We start from the raw sequence: 21405 nt of genomic DNA on the forward strand, positions 1-21405 counted from the left end.
ACAATTTTATCCCGCTCAATTGTTTTCTCCCCCCGAATCGTGTTTCTCGAGCGAAAACTCGTTAAAACTATGCACTTGCCACTTTCCAAGTTATTATCTATCAATCAATAAATGCATTTCACACGACAATTTGTGTTTCATTCCAAAAAACTCTAATTTCTGGTGAAATTTCCATTTTCTACCTTTGAATTTTAAATTCGCGCAAAAAATCAGATGGCCGCGGACTAGAAAACTCCACCGTTTCATCACTCGGCCATCTCGATTTTTTGCCTTTTTTTCCGGTTTTCAAACCGAAAATCTCGCTGAAAAATGCACCGAGCACTTCTTCGAGTGCAAAAATTTCAAAAATACACAGCTAGATGTCTCAGCGATGCGGGAAAAGCTGAAAAATTGGCGGAATTCAGTGAGAAAAGGTTGGTTTTCGAGGTGAAACGGGTGGAGCAATTAAAATCACCAGTTTTTCAGCAAATATGCGATTCGAACACTGGATAATTCATCTCCGATTGAGAAACGATCATTGTCGAGAGGTTTTGCGATGAATCGGTTTGAAAAAGTAAGGAATTTCGAGCGAAAAGTTGGTTTTTGTTGGAAAAATTAATTTTTAGTGGAAAAAATTAATTTTGGTGGTTCAAAGCATAAAAAACCTTATTCTCAACGAAATTAAGCATTAAGAACAAGATTTTTTTCATGAAAACCATACTTGTCGAAAATCGGGCCGGCCCGGCTCGGCCCGTCGGCCCGGCCCGAAATTTCTCTTGGCCCGGCCCGGCCCGGCGGCCCGGATTCAAAAATGGGTACCCATTTTTACCAATTTTTTTTTGAAATTTTTCGAAAAAAAACAGTAAAAATGCTTAAATTATCATTACATATTCACATTTTGATTCAATTTTGAATGTTTATTCAAAAACTATACTTTTTTCAAAAATTTTCAAAAAATTTCCAAAAAAAGTTCAAAAACTCAAAATGTTTTGAAAAAATGTTTCAAAACGGGCCGAGCGGGCCGGGCCGGGCCGAGATTTTTCCTGATTTCGGCCCGGCCCGGCCCGTGACAAGTATGATGAAAACCATAAAAACATCTCGAAAATTCAATTTTTGAGACGAAATTTCATGTTTTTCGAGTTTTCCTTCAAAAAACTGCATTTTCTGGAGTTTAACCTATTTTCTCAAAGAATATTTCAAATTTTCGACGTTTCTGAGTGTAAAAATCACGGAAATCAGCTTTTTTATCGTAAAAATCTGATTTTCCTCATTAAAATCACATTATTTTTGCATTTTTAAGAAATTTCGAGTGCAAATTTTGTTTTTGTTGGAAAAAATGGTTCAAGGCATGAAAAAATCAAGTTTTATGTTAGAAATCTCAAAAAACAACAAAATTTCCGGTTTTTAGAAAGGAAAAACTGTATTTCATCGATTTTTTCTCAAATTTTTTCGTATTGTTGAGTTTTCTTGCAAAAACAGCACTTTCTGTAATTTTAGCTGTTTTCTCAAAGAATATGGCAAAATTTCACTGAAATTGACGTTTTTGAGCGTAGAAAACTCACAAAAATCCCTCATTTCATCACCAAAATCATCGAAAATCCGATTTTTCCTATGAAAATCACATTTTTTCGTCATTTTTTCCCCTAAATCTTGAAATTTTCCAGGATTTCATGATCTACCCAGAGTACACCGACTCAGACGACGTGCGAAATATCGAAGGATTCGTAGATATTCTCCAAAAGTCTCTAAATCTTTCAGTCGACTCAAAAATCATCGAAAAAGAGGGAAATTTGCCGTCGGAAGTGATAGAAACCCTCCGAAGTAATGCAATTTTCTCGGTTTCAATTCCCAAAGATTTCGGTGGAATCGGAATGAAAAATAAGGAAATTTCGAAAGTTTTCGAAGAATTATCGATTGATTGGAATATCTACACGAGTGCTCAAATTGCTCTACAAGTCTCGAATATTCTCACAATTTATGGAACGGATGAACAGAAATCCAAGTATTTGACATCTCTTTCCGATGGAAAAATCCGTCCCGCAGTGGCGATTGTGAAGGATACGAATGGGGGAAAGTGTGAACAGACTGCGGGTCCACAGGGAAAATCTATGTTGAATGGAGAGAATATTCGAGTCATCGGACATCATAACGCCAATTTTTATGTCGTTTTTGGAGATGTAAGTTTGAAAAAACAGGAAAAAACACCTATTTTTGAGACCGAATTCGTTTTATCTACCTGAAAAATAGAGAGGAAATTTGATTTTGGAGTGAAAAATTGAGAATTTTCAGCTGCTATTCGTCAAAAAATCGGTTTTTTAATGGAAAATAGGTCGAAAAATAGCAAAAAATGATGTTTTTGACATAAAAAATGTAATTTTTAACTGAAAATGGCTGAAAACAAGGATAAAATTGAAATTGTGCGATTTTTTGATGAAAATTTGCTCAAAAATTAGGGCTTCAGTGTCAAAAATTGCTATTTTTGACGTTTAGAACATTTTAGACTTCAAATTGTCAAAAATCGACTAAAAACTATATAAAACTACATAAAACTAACCATTTTTGTGCTAAAATCGATCAAAAGGAACTGTCTTTGCCTAAAATTCATCAAAATTCATAAAAATTGATATAAAACAAGTCATTTTGAGCTGAAATTGACCAAAATAAGCAGAAAATCAGGAGTTTTTTCTCTTAATTGTCCCGACTATCATTTTTTTCAATTTTCCTGTTTTTTTTTCTAAAACTCTTGTGATTCTCACAAGAAAAGTCGTAAAAACTTGAAAAATTCCTCTTTTCCGGTCAAAAATCTCTATTTCGATGGTTTTTAATGCGAAAAAACCATTTCGAGCTATAAGAAATTTGAATTTTCGTCATTTTTCCTGTTTATTCTGAATATTTCCTGAAAAAAAAACGGAAAAAATGTGAAAATTCATATTTCTTATAGCTCAAAATGGTTTTTTCGCATTAAAAATCGAGATTTTGAACCGAAAAAAGTGGAATTTTTACAAGTTTCAGCGACTTTTCTTGTGAAAATCACAGTTTCTATTGAAGAATTTGGAAAAAGTGTGAATTTTTCCCTTTTTTTGGAAAATATTTAGGAAAATTGAGATTTCTAAGAGATTTGTGACTACTTTAGGCCAAATTTTCCAGTTTTTCGCTAAAAAAAGTAATTTTAACATTAAAACATTTTTAGAAACTGTCGATTATCAATCTAAAAAGCAAAATTTGCTCAGAAAATCTAAAAAAAACAGATATTCGAATCTATTTTTCTCTATAATTTATGAAAAATTTGCATTTGTTCAAGAAAATCCACTGAAAAACCACGAAAAAAGTGATTTATAGTCTATAAATTACTTTTTTTTTTGTGGTTTTTCAGTCGATTTTATATAAAAAAATGCAAATTTTTAAGATTTTCCACTATTTTCTTTTCAGAACAAAGGTGAACAAACATGTTTCATTCTCGACGAAACAGAACTTGCGACGACTGACAAAATCAAATTCCATCGTGGCGAAACATTCGGATTAAAGGGAACAGACATCGGACGAATCGAGCTGACTGCTCTAGTCAACGAGAAAAACGTCCTAGGCGCGCCAGGCAACGGAGCAGAAATCTGTGCAGAGTTGACTGGAAGTGGACGGATGCCATTCGCCGCGGCGACAGTTGGAATGGCTAAACGAACACTAAGAGAACTATCTATTTGGTGTAATCGGACACCTTCTAGACGAACGGATCGAAGTGTTCTTTCGGATGATTCGAGATCTCAGAGACTCGTCACTGATTTGGCTCTGAAAGTGTATTCTCTTGAGTCTTCTTTGTATTATTTAAGTGGATTGATTGATGAGGGATTATCGATTGTTGTCGATATTGAGAATTCACTTTTGTCGATGTTGACAAGAGATGTTCTTCAGGTAGGAGTGTGCTCGGAGAAATTGTGAAAAATTTGGTTTTTGGATAAAAATTTAGATAATTGGTGGTTTTCATTGAAAATTGTAATTTTCAGACAATTTTAATCAAATCGCTTAAAATTAAACTTTAAAAAAGGCGCCAGAATTCAAATCTTTTGAAATTTTTTGAGTTTTGTTCACGAAAAAGTCATATTTTCAACTATCATTCAGAATTAGAAGAAATTCTGAAAAATCAACAAAATGTGAAAAAATTTTGATAAAAAATTGTAAAAAGTTCAACAAAATTTGAAAAAAAAATGGTCAAGTATGGAGAAAGCTATGAAAAAGTGCTGAAAATCGTAAAAATCAGGAAAAAAAATAGTTAAAAACGATCTAAATGGCTTTTCTATCCATTCCAGTTCATAAAACGCTGAAAATCGTCAAAAAATGAGCCCAAAAATTTTCAGTCCGTCATCTCGACCCAACTAGAACTCGTCGGTGTGGCAGCCAGTGACTCTTCCTTCCCACACGAGAAAATCTTCCGTGACGTCACAACTCTTTTGTCGATTATCGACGAGAGTGCAGACGTTGAACAGATCGGATTGGCGACGATAGCCACGTGGGCCACGTCGACATCTCATAAACGAATTGTCAGTACTCTGAAACGATGGCTGAAACAAGAGAAAGAGGCGGATGAGATGAGAAATCCTGGATTGACTCATTATATTGCAGAACACGCCCATCCGTCACTTCAGGTGGGGACATCTGGACACACATTAGCGCGCGCTTGCATTTTTTACTCAATCTAATTTTGTTGGTTAAAAATGACCGAAAATTCGTCAAAATTTGCTGAAAATGACTGAAAATTTGGAGATTTCACAGTTGAAAGTTGTCATTTTTGAGCAATAAATGTACAAAAATACTCAAAAACACTGGTTTTGGCAGTTTTTTATCTCCAAATTCTGATTTTCACCTGTCAAAATAGGCAAAAGCCCAGACAAATCGCTAATTTTAAGAATTTAAGCCAAAAACATTAAAAAAAAATTTTTTTTTCATTTTCTATCAGTGTGCTCCACCGGGATTTTAAAACTAGTGAAAACCGGTTTTTCATGAAAAAACCGGTGAAAATATTCACCGGTTTTCACCGAAATTCACCGGTGTTTCACCGGGGAAAACCCGGAGAAAACCGGTGATCACCGGGTTTTCCCCGGGGAAACACCGGTGAAAAAACCGGTGTTTCCCCGGTTTTCACCGGTTTTCGCCGGAGTTTTTTTGAAATTGGTAACACATAACCGGACATTTCGAAACCGGACATTTCGAAACCGGACATTTCGGAACCGGACATTTCGGAACCGGACATTTCGAAACCGGACATTTCGAAACCGGACATTTCGAAACCGGACATTTTGAAACCGGACATTTCGAAACCGGACATTTCGAAACCGGACGTTTCGGAACCGGACATTTCGAAACCGGACATTTCGAAACCGGACATTTCGAAACCGGACATTTCGAAACCGGACATTTCGAAACCGGACATTTCGAAACCGGACATTTCGAAACCGGACGTTTCGCAACCGGACATTTCGAAACCGGACATTTCGAAACCGGACGTTTCGAAACCGGACGTTTCGAAACCGGACATTTCGGAACCGGACGTTTCGAAACCGGACGTTTCGCAACCGAATGACACTTCGAAACAAAAAAATGCCGGTTGCAAAACGTCCGGTTTCAAAATGTCCGGTTGCGAAACGTCCGGTTTTTAAATTTCCGGTTGCAAAACGTCCGGTTTCAAAGTGTCCGGTTTCGAAATGTCATGTTTCAAAACGTCCGATTACAAAATGCCCGGTTGCTGTCATGTTCGTTCACGTTGAAGTGTTTGCATCATCAAAAAAACCGGTGAAACCCGGGGATTCCCCGGGGAAAACCGGGCACCGGTGAAAAATGAAAACCGGGGAAAACCGGTTTTTCAATATTGAACACCGGGGAATTTCGGTGAACACCGGTTTTCGCCAAACTTGACTCCGGTTTTTATTTTTATAAAACCGAGAAAAACTTCACCGGTGATTATAACGGTTTTCACCGGTGAAAAAAAACCGGGTTTTCGCCGGTTTCTTCACCGGTGGAGCACACTGTTTTCTATAAAAAATTGCAAAAATAACAGCTCTTTTGATAAATAGAAAATGAAAAAAATTTCTTTAAATATGACTTAAAATCTTAAATTGAGTAAACAATGCAAGCGCGCTCTAATGCTATAGCAGTGCCACTGAACTTCTGGAATTTTCCAGATGGCTTGCCAAGAACTGGAATTCTCAATGTCTCGAATCAATAACGTTGTCTCCCGACTGATGACGTCACAAGGAAAGAATATCGAACAGGATTACGGTAGTCTCGAGGCTCTCGTCACGGTTTTGAAGAATAATTTGGTGATGGTCTCCACGATTTCACGGGCGTCTCGATCCTATTCGATTGGGCTGAGAAATGCGGATATCGAGTTGGCATGGGCCACTATTATTTGTTCGAGGTACACACAGGGCACTCAAAAATCTGGAATTTTCTGAATTTCCAGACTAAAAATTACCTATGGTACAGGAAAATGATTTAAACTTTTTTGTTGTAAATTGTCGTCTGGAACTCATTTTTCACCTTTAAAAGTCATCTAGATCTCAGAAATTGAAAGATTATGATAATTTTTTTTATCAAAATGGATCATAATTTTCAGCTAAAACTTTGTTGTGACCTATGTTCTTTGCAACTGCGCTTCATCGAAATTCCCTTGAAAAATGTGTCTTTTTCTCTGAATCTCTCAATTTCGCACATAATTCTCTTTAGTTTCGCTAGAGCGCGGTTGCAAAGCGTGCCGTGCTAATGCTACACCAAAAACTTGTTTTTGAATTCAAAAAACCCGAAATTGGCCGTTTTCATAGTCTTTTCATGACAAAATCATCGTTTTCAACTGGAAAATTTTTGATTTTCTTCCAATTGAAGATATAAACAGCTTCTATGAGATTTGGACCATTATTTTGTTGTTAGATGGCATCTCGTTTTGAGAAAACTCAATTTCAAACAAATTTTGCGCAGAAATCTGAAAATTATTCCTAATTTCTGCTGGATCCCATTTAGACACACATCTTTCAACCTATAAAAATCATTTTTCGGCATCACGTCACTCTGTGTACCGAACGATAATTTTTTCCTTCTCGCGAGTTCAAAACAACTGAAAATATAACATTTTCTAATGATTTTCAGTTGAAAGTCTCAATTTTTTTATGTTTTTGAGTTATCATTTGGACCAATGTTACATATTAGATTAGATGACATTTTGCCTTCATAAAACTCAGTATCAGACGAATTTTGAGCAAAAATCTGCAAATTATATGTATTTTCACTTTGAAAACCTGAAAAAAGTGAAAATATAACATTTTCTAATGATTTTCAGTTGAAAAGTCTCAATGTTTGATGTTTTTTGAGTTATCAGATGCCGTTTTTGCTCCAGAATCTCCAAAATCTAGTTCAGAAACATCTACATAAGCAAAACACAGTTCTTGCAACTGCGCTCCACCTAGAGCGCGGTTGTGAGAAGCCGTGCCGTGCTACTATGCTAAGATGAATGTAAAATTTGAAAAACGCTTCTTACAACCGCGCTCTACCGAAACCGAAGAAAATTGTGTGCGAAATTGAGAGATTCAGAGAAAAATAGACATTTTCTAAGGGGATTTCGGTAGAGTGCGGTTGTGAGAACTGTGCCGTGTTGACAGGATGTTTAAGACACATTTCTAGAGAAATCTAGCTATTTTTCAAGATTTCGGACCAAACTATTCAGACTTGCAAAATTCCGGGCCGAGAAAGCTCCGGCCCGGCCCGGCTGAAACTATTCCCGATTCCAGACTATCCCGTGCCACGTGGTTTGAACTTGACGCTCTCTCCGATCTATTCGGTCTTGTCCGTTTCAATCCATCACTTTTGAATGCAGGAAGAGCTGTGTTCGATCTGGGAGGATATATCATTGAATCGCCGTTAGAGAAGAATTGGTGAAATCACTTTTAAATTCATTTTTAAAATTGTTTCTAGATTGTTAGGTAGTTTTCATTGTTTTGTTTCTTGACTTTTTGAAGTTTTTTTTAGATGAATAATGCGGGTAAGTAGTCAGCTTTTTATTGTTATTATAATAAAATAATTTTTTTATTTTGCAAATTTTTCTTCTTCTATCGGCTCTGTTCTATTGCAGTTGTCTATTTCGTGCTTGAATCTCTTTTTTTTTCCTGTTTCAGACATTTTTTATGTGTAAAAACGGAGGTTTTTCTTCTTTTTTCGCGATTTTTTGATTCATTTTAGACATTTTTGAAAGTTTTTATGCTGAAATTTTTTTTTAGTTTTCAGTCCGAAGTAAATGAAAAATGATGAAATTTTGTGTAAAAACGAATAAATGACCAATTTAGTGACTTTTTCCTTCGAAAATAAAGTGATTTTGCTTATCATCACTGTCTTTCATAAGTTTTCTGAATGATTTCTTCGATTTCAAGCATTTTAATTAAAAAAATTGTCATTTTTCATGAAATTTCAGCTAAATACATGTAAAATTCTAGTCTTTTCTGTAAAATCTATGAATTTTGACATCGATTAGAAGAAAACTCGCAAAATGTTTATTATTCACAAAAAATACCGTTTCGAAATTGCTTAAAAAGCGAATTCACACAGAAGAGCCAATGCTTCTGACAAATTGAAAACTCATTTTAAAAATATTTTTTCCCTTTTTTTTCGATCCATTTCTCCCCGATTTCCCTTATTTTCCCACTAGAAATTCTTCATTTTCAGTTTAAAAAATGGATAAATTCGTCATTCGAACACCGAAGACGAAGCGTAAATCACCGGAATCATCTGCCACGTCATCTCCACCGAAAAAGACAAAAAATCCGAAAAATGAGGAGAAAAAAGTAGAGAAATCAAAGGAAAAACAACAGAAGAAAGTGGAGAAATCAGTGAAAAATAAGGAAAAAGTAGTGGAAAAAGTGGAAAGTGCAGAGGAAATCGAGGATAAAAAGATGAAAAATTTGTTGAGAACATCTGGAGAGACGAAGAAAGAGACGGCACTCGGAGAACTGCTGCCAACTATTAAATATTCGAAAAATAAGGTTATTAGTGACGAAGATTTGGAGAAACTCTTCATTGCACTGTGTGGGGATACAGGTGAGAAGAGGGAAACACGTCCGAGGCGCGCCAGACTTCAGAAATTTGAAGAATTCAACAAAAAAGCCCGCGTTAGCTCCAAATATTCAGCAGTTTTCTGTTAAAAAATGAGTCCAAGGCGCGCCAGACTCATCATTTTTTAAATTTCGAGTAAGAATGCGTCCAAGGCGCGCCAGTTTTGAATTTTTCAATTTTGAGCAAAAATGCGTCCAAGGCGCGCCAGACTCATAAAATTTGAATTAATGAAGAAAAAGACATACTAGGTACCCCAAATTTCGACATTTTTAGAACAAAAAAGAACAATTTAGAATAAAAACGCGTTCAAGGCGCACCAGATTCATCTTTTTTTTTAAATTTCGAATAAAAATGCGTCCAAAGCGCGCCAGTTTTCGAAAATCTTAAATTTTCGGAGAAATCAAGATTTTTCTTTTTAAAAAACCGCATTCTAGGCGCCACAGTTTCTAAAAATTATTTTTAACGCGTCCAAGGCGCGCTAGATTTCAAAAATGCTAATTTTTACAGGAAAACGCGTCCTAGGCGCGCCAGTCAGCAGTTTTCTGTTAAAAATGCGTCCTAGGCGCGCCAGACTCGAAAATTTTCAATTTAGAATAAATACGCGTTCTGAGGAGAAGAATAAGAAGAGAGAGAGAGAGAGAGAGAGAGAGAGCGCCAGAATTTTTGATTTTCTAAAGAAAAATGCGTCCAAGGCACGCCAGATTTCGAAAATTGTACAATTTTCAGGTAAAAGATACGATTCAGATGACAGTATCATTTCGGATATTGACAGAATGGACGCAGAGGAAATTGCAGCAAAAGATGTGAGTTTTTGGATGGAAAATGCCGATTTAAAGACAGAAAATAAAATTTTCAGCAAAAATTCCGTGATAATCTGAAATATCTGGACGAGATGCCACAAACACAGAAAGCGCTGGAAATGATGTTAAGAATGGGGAATGAGACGAAAGAGGAGAAGGAAGAGAGACAAAAAATGATGAGAGAAATGAGAGATGAGCTGAAAACGAAAGAAGAAATAGATAGAGAGGAGAAGAAGAGAATTAGACAAAAAGAGAGAATGGAGAAAATGCTGAAAACAGTTGTGAAGGTGTTCGATGTGGATGCACAGAAGTTGAGATCCTTAGTTGAGGCCGACAAGAAAAATGAGAGGGTTCGTTCTTTCCAGGAAAAATGCTGTCGAAAACGCGTCCTAGGTGCACCAGACTCACCAATTTTTGATTTAAAATAGAAAAACGCGTCCAAGGTGCGCCAGAATTCAAAAATCTGAGTTATCCAACAAAAATCCCGCGCTAGCTTCGAAAACCAGCAGTTTTCTGTTAAAAAATGCGTCCAAGGTGCGCCAGCCTCAAAAATTTTCAATTTAAAATAGAAAAACGCGTCCAAGGTGCGCCAGAATTCAAAAATCTCAGCTTTTTTGGTAATGGTTGCGGACAAGAAAAATGAGAGGGTTTGTGTTGGGGGGTTTTTCACAAAAAATGCTTTCAAAAAGGCGCGAAAATTGGCAAAAATAGGATAATTTTGAAGAAGAATTGCGGAAAACTGGAAATTTTTGGCGAAAAAATGATTGAAAATGGCAAAAATTAGGGGAAAACACCTTTTTATCAATAAAAATCGAGATTTGCCAACCTTTTTCAGTTTTTTTTCTAGTTTTGAAGACCCGGGTTTTTGTAGCCTTTTTTGTTAAAAAAATGCGTTCAAGGCGCGCCAGATTTCAAAAATGTTAATTTTTCCACAGAAAAACGCGTCCTAGGCGCCCCAGACGTATAAAACTGGAATTTCTTTAGAAAAATGCGTCCAAGGCGCACAAGATCTTGAAAATGTTTATTTTCTACAGGAAAATGCGTTCTAGGCGCGCCAGATTTCAAAAATTTGAATTCTAAAAAAAAACAAGCGCTAACTCCGAAAAATCCGCAGTTTTCTGTTAAAAGTGCGTCCATGGCGCGATTTCGAAAATTTTCAATTTAAAATAGAAAAATGCGTCAAAGTCGCGCCAGACTCGAAAATTTTCAATGTTGAATGAAAATGCGTCCGAAAAATCTTTTTTCGTTAAAAATTGAGATTTTTTGACTTTTTTCAGTTTTTTCCAGTTATTAAGATTCGTGTTACTGTATCGGAAGGTTTCCTATAGAATCATGATTTCCATGATTTTATCAAATTCTTAAAAAAAAAAAAGAAGATTTAGGTTACTGTACCTGAGATCCAGAATTACCGATTTTAAGATTCGGGTTACTGTAACCGAGATCCTGAACTTTGGATTTAGTTATTTTCTGAAAAATTTATGCTTCATTTTTAGATCTGAAATTTGGAGTTCTTGGAAAAACGCGTCCTAGGCGCGCCAGATTCGTATTTGAGATTAGAAGCTTAGTTTTTGCAACAGCCGGTGCCCCCCTTTAGTGGAACTACAGTAATCTGGGAATATGGTTAAAAAATTTCTAGAAAAATGGCTGAAAATTTGCGAAAATCATGAATTTTCAGTCCGAAAATTGGTGGGAAACCCAAATCGATCAGTGATGGCCGAATTTTTGTCTGTTGGGTTTCTAGGGCAGCTTTAGTAGCTACTGGCCTAAAGAGTACCAACGGAAACAGTTCGGTCACCACATCACTTCGGAATTTCGAGCATTTCTCGCACTGTAAATTTGCCTTTTTTGAGTATTTTTGTGGGATTTTTTAATATAATCTAAAGAATTTCCAACAAATTAAAAAAAAACTCAAAACTCCCCAATAACTCATCCAAAGTTCCAGACCCGACTCACGAGTGCACCTCGTCTGATCTCATGCAATCAATTGTCTCGTTTTCTGGAAGTCATGGCGGATCTAATTCCAAACGAGAAGGGATCTGAAGGAGAAGTTGATTACAGACGACAGATCAAGTGCATCGATTCTGTTGAATTCGATAAGAGGTGAGTCTGAAACTATTGTCTGAAAATCGAATTATATATAATTTCAGAATAGAATCGTGTGGGATACGTGGTGACTTCTACAAAGAAGACAAAACGACTGCCGAGTATTTGAAGAAAAAAGTGAGAAAAATATTGTTGGAACCGGCGATTCTCGACGTGTTTGATGATAATGTGTTTGGATTCGACTTCTCGACTAAAGGTGAGAAAATCATGGGAATCTCTACAGTAACCCGGATCCTGGATCCCAAAAAATTGTTTGAAGCGCGTCATTGGTGCACCAGACGACTAAGTACCCTGGCTATAGTAATCCAGTGTCAGGTACAATACTCGAATCAAAACTACAGTAACCCGGATCCTGGATCCGGGTTACTGTAGTTTGGATCCACATCCTATATCCATAGGTCAGACTACTGTAGCTGTTTGAAGTATTATAGTTGGTAGTTGTACTCTCTATGACAAAAAAACTGTCGGGTTTTTTCGGTGGTTTTCGAAAAACCTTGGAAATTTAGGCTGAAATTTTCAAAAATAAAGTTATAAAAATAGTTGTTTTCGACTTTTCCAGAATTTTTTTCTAATTTTGACCTCAAAAACAAGTTTCTAGGGGTCTATCCTTGAAATAATTACAGTTTCCATACAAATTCAAGATTTTTGCCTCCGAAAAACTCATTTTTTAGACAGTTTTATTGAAATTTTTTGCCAATTTTTCGGCTTTTTTGGTCAAAAATTTTCGAAAAAAATTTTTTTTTTCAATTTTTCGTCCGCCCACCAAAACCAAAATCTGGAAAAACTTGTTCACCCGGTTTCAAAACGTTCAGTTTCACGACGCCGGTTTCCAATTGTCTCAACTGGTTGCGAAACGTCCTGGTTTCAAAATGACCCGAAGTTATCCCAAATTCTCAATTCCAGACTGCATCAACGCCCTGGAAAACTACTTCTCGCTGAATGCTCCCGACAAGGACAACGGTCTGACTTCGAAAGCTCTCCACATCAAAATCCATCAATTCATCCGCTCATGTCACCACGTCGCCCGTTCCCAGAATCCGAAATTCCAGCTCAATGAGAGACTCAAAATGGCACTTTTCGATTGAATCGCCTTATTTTTACCGTTTTATTGTATCCATATCCATATAATTCATATCAAGTATTTAGAATCACATTTTATTGTTTTACCCATCGTTTTTTATCCCAAACTAGCATGATGCCAAATGATCTCCGCTATGAATAGTTTTGAGCACTGTCTTTATTCCATCATTTTCAAATCCTTTTCTATGAAATCATGCAGTTTATTTACCTGACGACCCTCTGATAACTTTATGAAACGCGTCAACGACACCCCAGTCATGTCAAAATTGTAAAATCCTCAAAAATCCTCGAAAAGCACATGAATTCCTCTGTCTTATGTAGGGAGAAACGCGTCAACGGCACGCAAAAATTTTTCACTACAATTTTTTGCAAAAAAATTGTAGTGAAAAAGTTCAAAACTTCCGAATTTAGTCAATTTTTCACAGAAATTGTGTTTTTTTTTGTGAACGGAACATTTCTGTAAAGGGTTTCAGCCTGAAAATCAGTGTTTTAGGCTTAAAGATAGGTTTAGGCTTAGGCTAAGAATTAAAAAAAACAAACTCGGTAGAGCGCGTTTGCAGCTCGTAATAATTCAATCTCTTCACCTCAAAATGGCCATATTCACCGGGACGGGGACTGTAGTAGTAGTAGGAACAGTGGGGGAGATAGTGGGGACTTAGAGACAAGTGCGAAGGAGAGTTCTTGAAAACAGTTGAAAACGGGGGGAGTGGAAACGAAATTTTTATGAGCTTAGAGATGAGAAGACGCAGACAGAATACAACATGAAAACAGTTGGACTCTTTCTTTTCCTTCGATCATTTCTGTCCCTATGGCTGCTATCTGGTATGCAGCCTCTCCCTTTTCTCCCCCTATTTTCTTTGAATTATTTGTTTTTTTTTTGCTGGTTTTTGGATTGGTGATATGAGGAGGTGAGTCATTTCTACTGATCCTATCCATTCCCATTACGCTGGTGTGGCGTTGGCGCGAGATATTTGAACATTGAAAAAAAGATCATTCTGATTTCGAGAACATCAAATTAGTTTAAGGCAGGCGTGACGTTGACGCGTTTCTTCCTAGCTACCTAAACTTTGGGTTGAACCATTTACCATTAAGGACACGGTAGACTTTGGCATCACTAAATCGGTTTTTCTGTATCAAAAAAATCAATTGCACATCAATATTCACGTTTTCTGGCTCATTCGATAGATAATGAATTATTTCTTCAGACGTCCAAGAAGATCACAAAAAGAAGAATAAGCTGCCCACCAAACGACTCAATCATCACGTGGTAAACAACAAAGTATCAACGTTTGCCGTACAAGAAGCCCTGCGTGGAGATCACCCGGATGACGACCGTTCTGAAATGCACCGCGAAACAAGATGGACCACTGGAAGGATGCCTTGGAAGGAGGATATGTTCCAGCCACTTGTGTCTCAAAGAAATCGATGAAGGCTTTGGTATACTGCCACACCTTCGAGACGATGTTGGAATGTGGACCGTATGGCAAAGCCACATAGTTTCAAAGGATAACCGAGAGTTCGCTGGCCATCGGAGAGTTTCTCCAAGACGTTGCCGCAGTGATGCTTGGAGCAATGCTTCCCTCAATGTGGTTCTTCGTGGTCGTGGGTTTCCTGCTGTGTGCACCATTCATCATCCGGCGGATGATATCGAAAAGCGTGACAAATCAAACGAGGATCCGAAGAGCAAAATACATGCCATGACCTTTCTATTCTGTTCTTCTTTTTTTTCTTCTTTGTTCTTTTTTTCCTTGGGAGTGTCAGAACTTTGATCTCATCCCCTTCTCTACAAACCTTGATCCCCGCTTTTCTCCTATAAACCCCTCATGATCCATAACGGTTATGGATCATAAAAACTTTTGATTCTATAAGCCCGCTTTGCGGTATAATAAATTCTCTTAAAACTATATTCTTTGTATTTTCTGTTCGTGATACTGATATTTCGAACACAAACCGTTACCCCCCGCACGGCGCTTTTATGTATCATAAAATTTATTGTACATATACATATAAAATAAATGTTTTATACTGATTCTCGCTGTTTTTCCTGTTCGTGCTTTTCATGGGGGGCGATGGATTGATGCATCACATTTTATGGGAACGGAAATTGGGAAAAAGAACAATGAAATAATCAGAAATGAATCATCAAAAAAGATCAAGAAGTCAAATTCGGGACATTTGATGACTTCATACGACCGCTGCGCCTCCTTCAAGTCCCATGGAAAACGATAATTTCAGACTAACTAGACTAGGGAAGGTCACCAAGTGATCGTGGAGTTATAGAACGTGACTTATATCATTGGAAAGCTGAGAAAACGTTGACCCCAAATATATATTCAATTTTCGGCCTCGATGTCTGATATTCGAGAAAAAAATTTGTACCGCCTTACCGACATGTGAAAAATATCAGTTGTGCAGGTGGTAATGATGCGTTGTGGGATGGGGAAGAGCGAAACACAAAATATATATTTGGAATCAGCGTTTTCTCAGCTTTATATCTCACGTCGGAGTTGACGCGGAAGCTGGAAAATCAAAATCAGCTGTCTAAGAGCTCAGTAACCTTTGGCTCGCAGCAAGAAACACTTCCGTGGCTCAAAGCTCGCTGAAATCAAATATTCGAAAAAAAAAGAATCTGATCGAAAAGCCAAAAACAGTTTGTGAGAAGACTTTCAACGTCTGATGCTCAGAAGACTCCCAATATTCAACCGTAGCATGAGGATCGCTGAAGCTCAAACTTCATAAGCCAGCTCTCTTCTTTTAATAGTTTAAATTTTTCAAAAACTCATTTCGAAACTAAAATATTACGGATTTGCAACACGGAGTAGCTACAAGACAACAAAATACTATGAGAGCTTGAAAAATTTATCCACATTTCATTTGAATAGAGGTTTTACGGTATTAGAAAAAAAAAACTCAGTGTGCGCACCAACTTTTGGAATAAGTTTGGAATAATCAGAGACTTACAATCGAAAACTGATCATTTTTCTCTGAAACAGTAAGTTTTTATTAAAAATTTACTAACTCGAACAGATGAACATTTTGGAAGAAAATATGAGAATTCTTATCACAATACAAAAAATGCTGAAAAAAGTCCCAATGATCATTAATTAGAATCATGTATGTTAACAACGTGTGCATGCACCCTCGCTCCGCTTCCACCTTGCGACGGAGACTCCTTTCGAAACAACCAATTCCGGAATCGTTTAATCATAAATATTGCAATTAACGGGTCTAAAGCAGGGTACAAACATGGGGTGACTCCAACAAGATTCGCAATTTTTCCGACTGGTATCTCGAATAACGGGAGAGTGAAGTTTAGTCCAACAGGAATGTATTGAGTGAAGCAAGGAAGGAGGGTCTGGAGTCCTAGTGTCCAGAATAGTTGTTTGTTGAGGTCACGTGTTTTATTGCTTATTTGGTTGGATAAGTCATCGAGCTTTTTGTACGTTTTATAGGCACAAACGATACAAGTAGTGAAGGAAATACTCTAAAAGTTATGAAATTATGAGGCGATCAAGTAGAAAGTTCTCACAATAATACTGGAGATCACCATTGATCCAAGCACGTCTTGAAGTCGAAACTGACGCTTCCCGTTTTCCCAGGTCTGTAATTATCAGTTCATATGTAGGTGTTTACTCACAAAACCTCTTACATAATACACTGGACCAATATATGCCAGCTTATCGATATTCTCGTCGTACACTTCTTTTGTCATATTTCTAAAGTAGTCTCTTCTTTCTGGGTCAGTGGGATCATAGAGAAATTGAATTGCAGCAGCCCAGACACTGAGCATAAAGAGAGGAGGGATGAACCATAAGTAGAGTTTATATCCGTCAAAGTAGTAGAGTTTATTGCTTCTGTAGAAATAAATATTGGGGTGTGGGTGGGAACTTTGAAGGAAATTTCAAGTTATCTGGATGAGGTTTGTCTCACATAATAAATATCTGCTTAATAAGACTTACCTACACACCGCAATATACCGGAAAACAAAATGATTGGCCAGTAGTGAGATACAGGATGCAAAGCAGGCCGAGTAGGCGACTGAAACACTAATATTCAGAATCCCCGAGTTGTAATGCAAACCTACCAGCCATCACCATTCCCCAAAACATATCATTCTTCAAAAAACTGTTCACATAGAATAAGATACCAGCACCATGAATGTGCACCACCTGGAATTAGGAAGGGCTCCGTTGAATTACAATCCAACCAACTTACCGGCGACGCCAGCGTCTCCACAGTAGCATAAAAAAGACAGTAGACACAGAAACAAATCATCAGAACTCGATATCTTCCAAATAATTTGTCAGCTCGAGTCTTGATCAGGTACAGTAGTAAGGTGTTTGTCAAGAGAGAAACAAAGAAACCAAAGTGCTGTGAAATGGAGATATAAAGGGGAGCACCCATTGTCTGAAATAGTCTAGTCTGTGGGAGAACAAAGGGAGAATTGAGTTACAAAGTTAAGAGAAAAAAAACTTGTTACCAAGTTTCCAAACCAATCAAAAATGAAAAAATTAGAAAGTCCAGTTATCAAGGAAATATTAGAAAGTAATTTCAAATTCAATTAGTGGTAAACTCGGAAATCAAATGTTGTCTCGAAGTCATTTCTAATTCTGGTTTATATGTATAACGATATTAAAAAGTGCGTGATATTGAAAAGGAACAGGTGATTTTAGATTGAAAAATTTAATCAGCAGTACACTCTGACATTACCCAATTTTATTCAGAATATCACATATCCATCTCACTGATTAGAAGAATATCAATCAGAATTTAGTGCAGACATCTGAACCAGGGGTGTGCGGACAAAAAAATTTCGGAATTTCGGACACTAAAAAATGTCCGAGTTTCAAAATTTCGGAATTTCGGAATCTCGGAATTGTCCGAATTTCAAATTTTCGGAATTTCGGAATCTCGGACTATTCCGAATTTCGGATTTTCGGAATTTCGGAATTTCGGAATTGTCCGAATTTCGGATTTTCGGACTTTCGGAATGTCGGAATATTCCGATTTTCGGACTTTCGGAATTTTTTTTCAACAGACTGTCCCATTTACCCATATCGAATGCTGAAAACCGTTTTTTTGTTTAAAAAAACACTGCGAAAAGACGAAAATTCAAAAATACCGCCTGAAAACTGCGAAAAAAAATCTGTTCGAGACCCGTCATGAAAAGTGCGCATGCGCCTTTAATACAGTACTTCCTCTTCCATTCCGAATTTTTTTCGGAATATTCCGATCGGAATTTCATTCCGAAAATTTCTTTTCGGAATGTTCCGATCGGAATTTCATTCCGAATTTTTTTTTTCGGAATATTCCGATCGGAATTTCGTTCCGAATTTTTTTTTTCGGAATATTCCGATCGGAATTCCGTTCCGAAAATGAGCCGATTTTCGGAATTTTTCGGAATTCCGAATTCCGTTCCGCACACCCCTGATCTGAACTCAGACATTCTGAAAACATATTTCCGGAAACTATTAATCATGAATATTGCAATCAACGGGTCCATAGCAGGGTACAAACAGCAAGTGACTCCAACAATATTCCCAACTTTTCCGACTTCTATCTCGAATAACGGGAGAACGAATAGTAGTCCAACAGGCACGTACTGAGTGAAGCAGGGAAGAAGGGTCTGGAGTCCTAGTGTCCAGAATAATTGTTTGTTGAGAGCACGTGTTCGATTGCTTATTTGGATAGAGAAGTCATTGAGTTTTGTTGCCAAATGCCTGGTTTCCGATCACGCCTCGGTCCCACTCCAAACTAAAATGCATTAATGGATTGAATAAATTTCTATAATTTATTCAATTACATTTATGTATTTTACTTTTCCCTTTTTTTCCCTTTCCATTGTAATAGGAATTAATTCCTTTTACAATTCAAATCGCCGCCAACTACGATGTCTGCGTCTCCACTACAGTTCAAAGGCGCACGTCAGAGTTGCATGGAAGTGAAAATTTCTTATCCGGAAGTCAGAACTCGGAAGTCGGAAGTCGGAATCAGATTTTTTCTCAAACTTTCAAAACTCCAAGAGAAAAATCATGAAATTCGCGAAAATCTGTGGAAAAATAGTTTTTGGCTGAAGAAAAGCCTATTTTCTGTTTTCTTTTTAGACCATTATTCCATGCATTTCTGCGAAATGCACTTTTCGAGAATTCCACAGTTATGGAATGACGGAAGTCGGAAGTCGGAAGTCGGAAGTGATTTTTTATCCGGAAGTCAGAAGTCGGAAGTCGGAAGTCGGAAGTCGGAAGTCGAAATTTCATGCAACTCTGGCGCACGTCATTTCCACCATGAGGAATTCCCGCCGCGACACACAGAAAACGACTGCTACAGTAGCCGACAAACATCCACGCTGGCCTATAATTAATTTCCCTTTTAGAGTTGTTGTTTCTAACCACGAAAGAAGGTGTGTTTTAATCGCGAATCTTTCGAGGAGGCGCGGGTTACTTCGTAATTAGGTCATTGACAGTATAAAATCATCATTACCGTAAATACTGTATTATAACGGCCCCTGTAATAGAAGGGCACCTGTATTATAACGGCACCCCATGTATACTCAGAATTCATGAATATGATTATCCCAGTGTATTTTCTTGATTCTGATTAGAAGCAGCGTGATAAGTAACTTCTTGATAAGCAAATTGAACGTCAAAATCAGTTTTTCCGTTTAATTTTAATGAGTTTCTAAAGCCACAAAATTTCTCTCGGAGGTAGTTGAAAAATATAACGGCATGCCGTTATAATACAGTATTTACGGTATCTACATTATTCCTGTTTTTTTTCTTCATCTGATGATCTTCTGAACGATTTCGGTTCAAAAAATTCTTACAGCTGGCTTCAAATTCTTACGGCTGGCTTCCTAACAGCCTTCCATCCAATCCTGGACGTAAAGTAGACTACATCTCCGAAAACGGGTCAGAACACTCCATTCGATTACACAAGAGATATTGAGTTCCATAGACATCAGAAATATATGTTTAATATATGAAAATGCTGGAAATGTCTTCCTGTCCCTCTACTTTTTATAAAAATCAATCAAAATCCTGCTTCTTCCAAGTCACCAGATAGTTTATAGTTACGGTATAAAAGAGAAAACGAGAGACAAAAAACACTGTGAGGGGCGATGGGAACGGGCCCGCGGCACATTAACAAATAGCCATCCGGCCCGTAGTGGGTCACGGACATAGAACTCGTCGAGATCTCCATTTTGGTATATTTTTGAGCTCATAATATTGTGTTTGACGCGAGTTACGGTAAAAAGGGGAAGAAGAGGAAGAGGTAGTTAGCTTTTTCAGTTGGCTCAAAAAAAGTTCAGAATGCTTCTGCTTCTCGTCCACGCCGAGTTTCATCGCCTGTCGCTCAGAAGATGCCTTCAAATGAAATTCGCTGGTGCTCATACCTCGGCTCTCCTTTTTTCAATAAGTATAAATAAATTTTGAATTTCGAAGGCATTGTTGTTTATGGGCAGGCAACCCAGGGTAGGATTCACATAAATCCCCGTTTTTACCTGAAACAGTAATACCTTGATAAGTTTTTGGAACAGACTGGAACCAAGACAACAAAAAAAATATTAGAAGAACAGTCTGTGAGAGCTTGAAAAATAGAAAGACATCCCGTAATAAAGAAAGATAAAGAGAGAAACTCGGCAGTCGTGTGGCAACTTTAGGGCGGAAGTTGAGGTCGATTCGGCTTTAGATCGGATCTTGCTCACCTTCTGGCCGGAAGTTTAACGATTTCAGACTTTAGGTCGGATCTAGGTCAGCTTTTGGGCGGAAGTTGAAGCAATTTCGGTACTTTTACCCGCAAGTTGAAGGAACGGCGACTTTAGATCGGATCTTGCTCACCTTCTGGTCAGAAGTTAAGAGAATGTCGGCTTTAGCTCGGACGTTGGTCGGCTTCTGATCACAAGTTTCGAAATGACTGTCGGCTGCCCAGAAGTTGATCGGACCTTGGTCGGATTTTAAGAGTGTCGATATGTCAGTTTTCTGGTTACTGGCGATTGACGATGTGTTGTTGTCGTTGACCTGGAGAGACAGCACGGGGAAATCTGAAAATTCAGGCGGAGAGAAACGGTTTTAGTTCAATCATAAAACTAACTCGACAACAATCCGAAAAGCTGTGAATGACGATGACGTCGCTTTTTCCTGATTTCCATCATCTTTGAAACCTGAAAAAACGTTCGACCGGAGAGAACCACTTTGTTTCTTCTAAAACTAACACAAAAAAAAATCGAAGAATGATGTAATCGTTGATTTAGAGCACTTCTTGGACGTCGATTTTCTTGTTTCCTGAAAAAACGAATAACTGAAGTGAAAAAATGTGAAAAACAGACAAAAATTTGTAAACGAAAACGAAAATTGTTTGC

At 37.5% G+C, this 21405-nt stretch overlaps 3 protein-coding genes across 3 annotated transcripts; 2 read left to right on the plus strand and 1 right to left on the minus strand.

The window, feature by feature from the left end:
* Positions 1-309: 309 nt before the first annotated feature.
* GCK72_015304 (uncharacterized protein) lies at positions 310-7896 on the plus strand (the record flags this gene model as incomplete). The annotated part of the gene is made up of 7 exons (XM_053730764.1): positions 310-413; positions 466-553; positions 1644-2156; positions 3409-3885; positions 4329-4616; positions 6150-6385; positions 7749-7896. 7 exons carry the CDS (start codon positions 310-312, stop codon positions 7894-7896), a joined length of 1854 nt encoding a protein of 617 aa, XP_053585536.1.
* A 788-nt stretch (positions 7897-8684) lies between these two features.
* GCK72_015305 (uncharacterized protein) lies at positions 8685-13051 on the plus strand (the record flags this gene model as incomplete). Its single annotated transcript, XM_053730765.1, has 6 exons — positions 8685-9048; positions 9790-9866; positions 9920-10213; positions 11806-11963; positions 12011-12162; positions 12870-13051. 6 exons carry the CDS (start codon positions 8685-8687, stop codon positions 13049-13051), a joined length of 1227 nt encoding a protein of 408 aa, XP_053585537.1.
* A 3095-nt stretch (positions 13052-16146) lies between these two features.
* GCK72_015306 (uncharacterized protein) lies at positions 16147-17450 on the minus strand (the record flags this gene model as incomplete). Its single annotated transcript, XM_053730766.1, has 6 exons — positions 16147-16530; positions 16576-16647; positions 16696-16900; positions 17006-17084; positions 17131-17215; positions 17262-17450. The coding sequence occupies 6 exons, from the start codon at positions 17448-17450 to the stop codon at positions 16147-16149; spliced, it is 1014 nt and encodes a 337-aa protein (XP_053585538.1).
* Between the last annotated feature and the right edge of the window lie 3955 nt (positions 17451-21405).

The sequence above is a fragment of the Caenorhabditis remanei genome, chromosome IV (genome assembly GCF_010183535.1).
Source record: "Caenorhabditis remanei strain PX506 chromosome IV, whole genome shotgun sequence".
Lineage (NCBI taxonomy): Eukaryota > Metazoa > Nematoda > Chromadorea > Rhabditida > Rhabditidae > Caenorhabditis > Caenorhabditis remanei.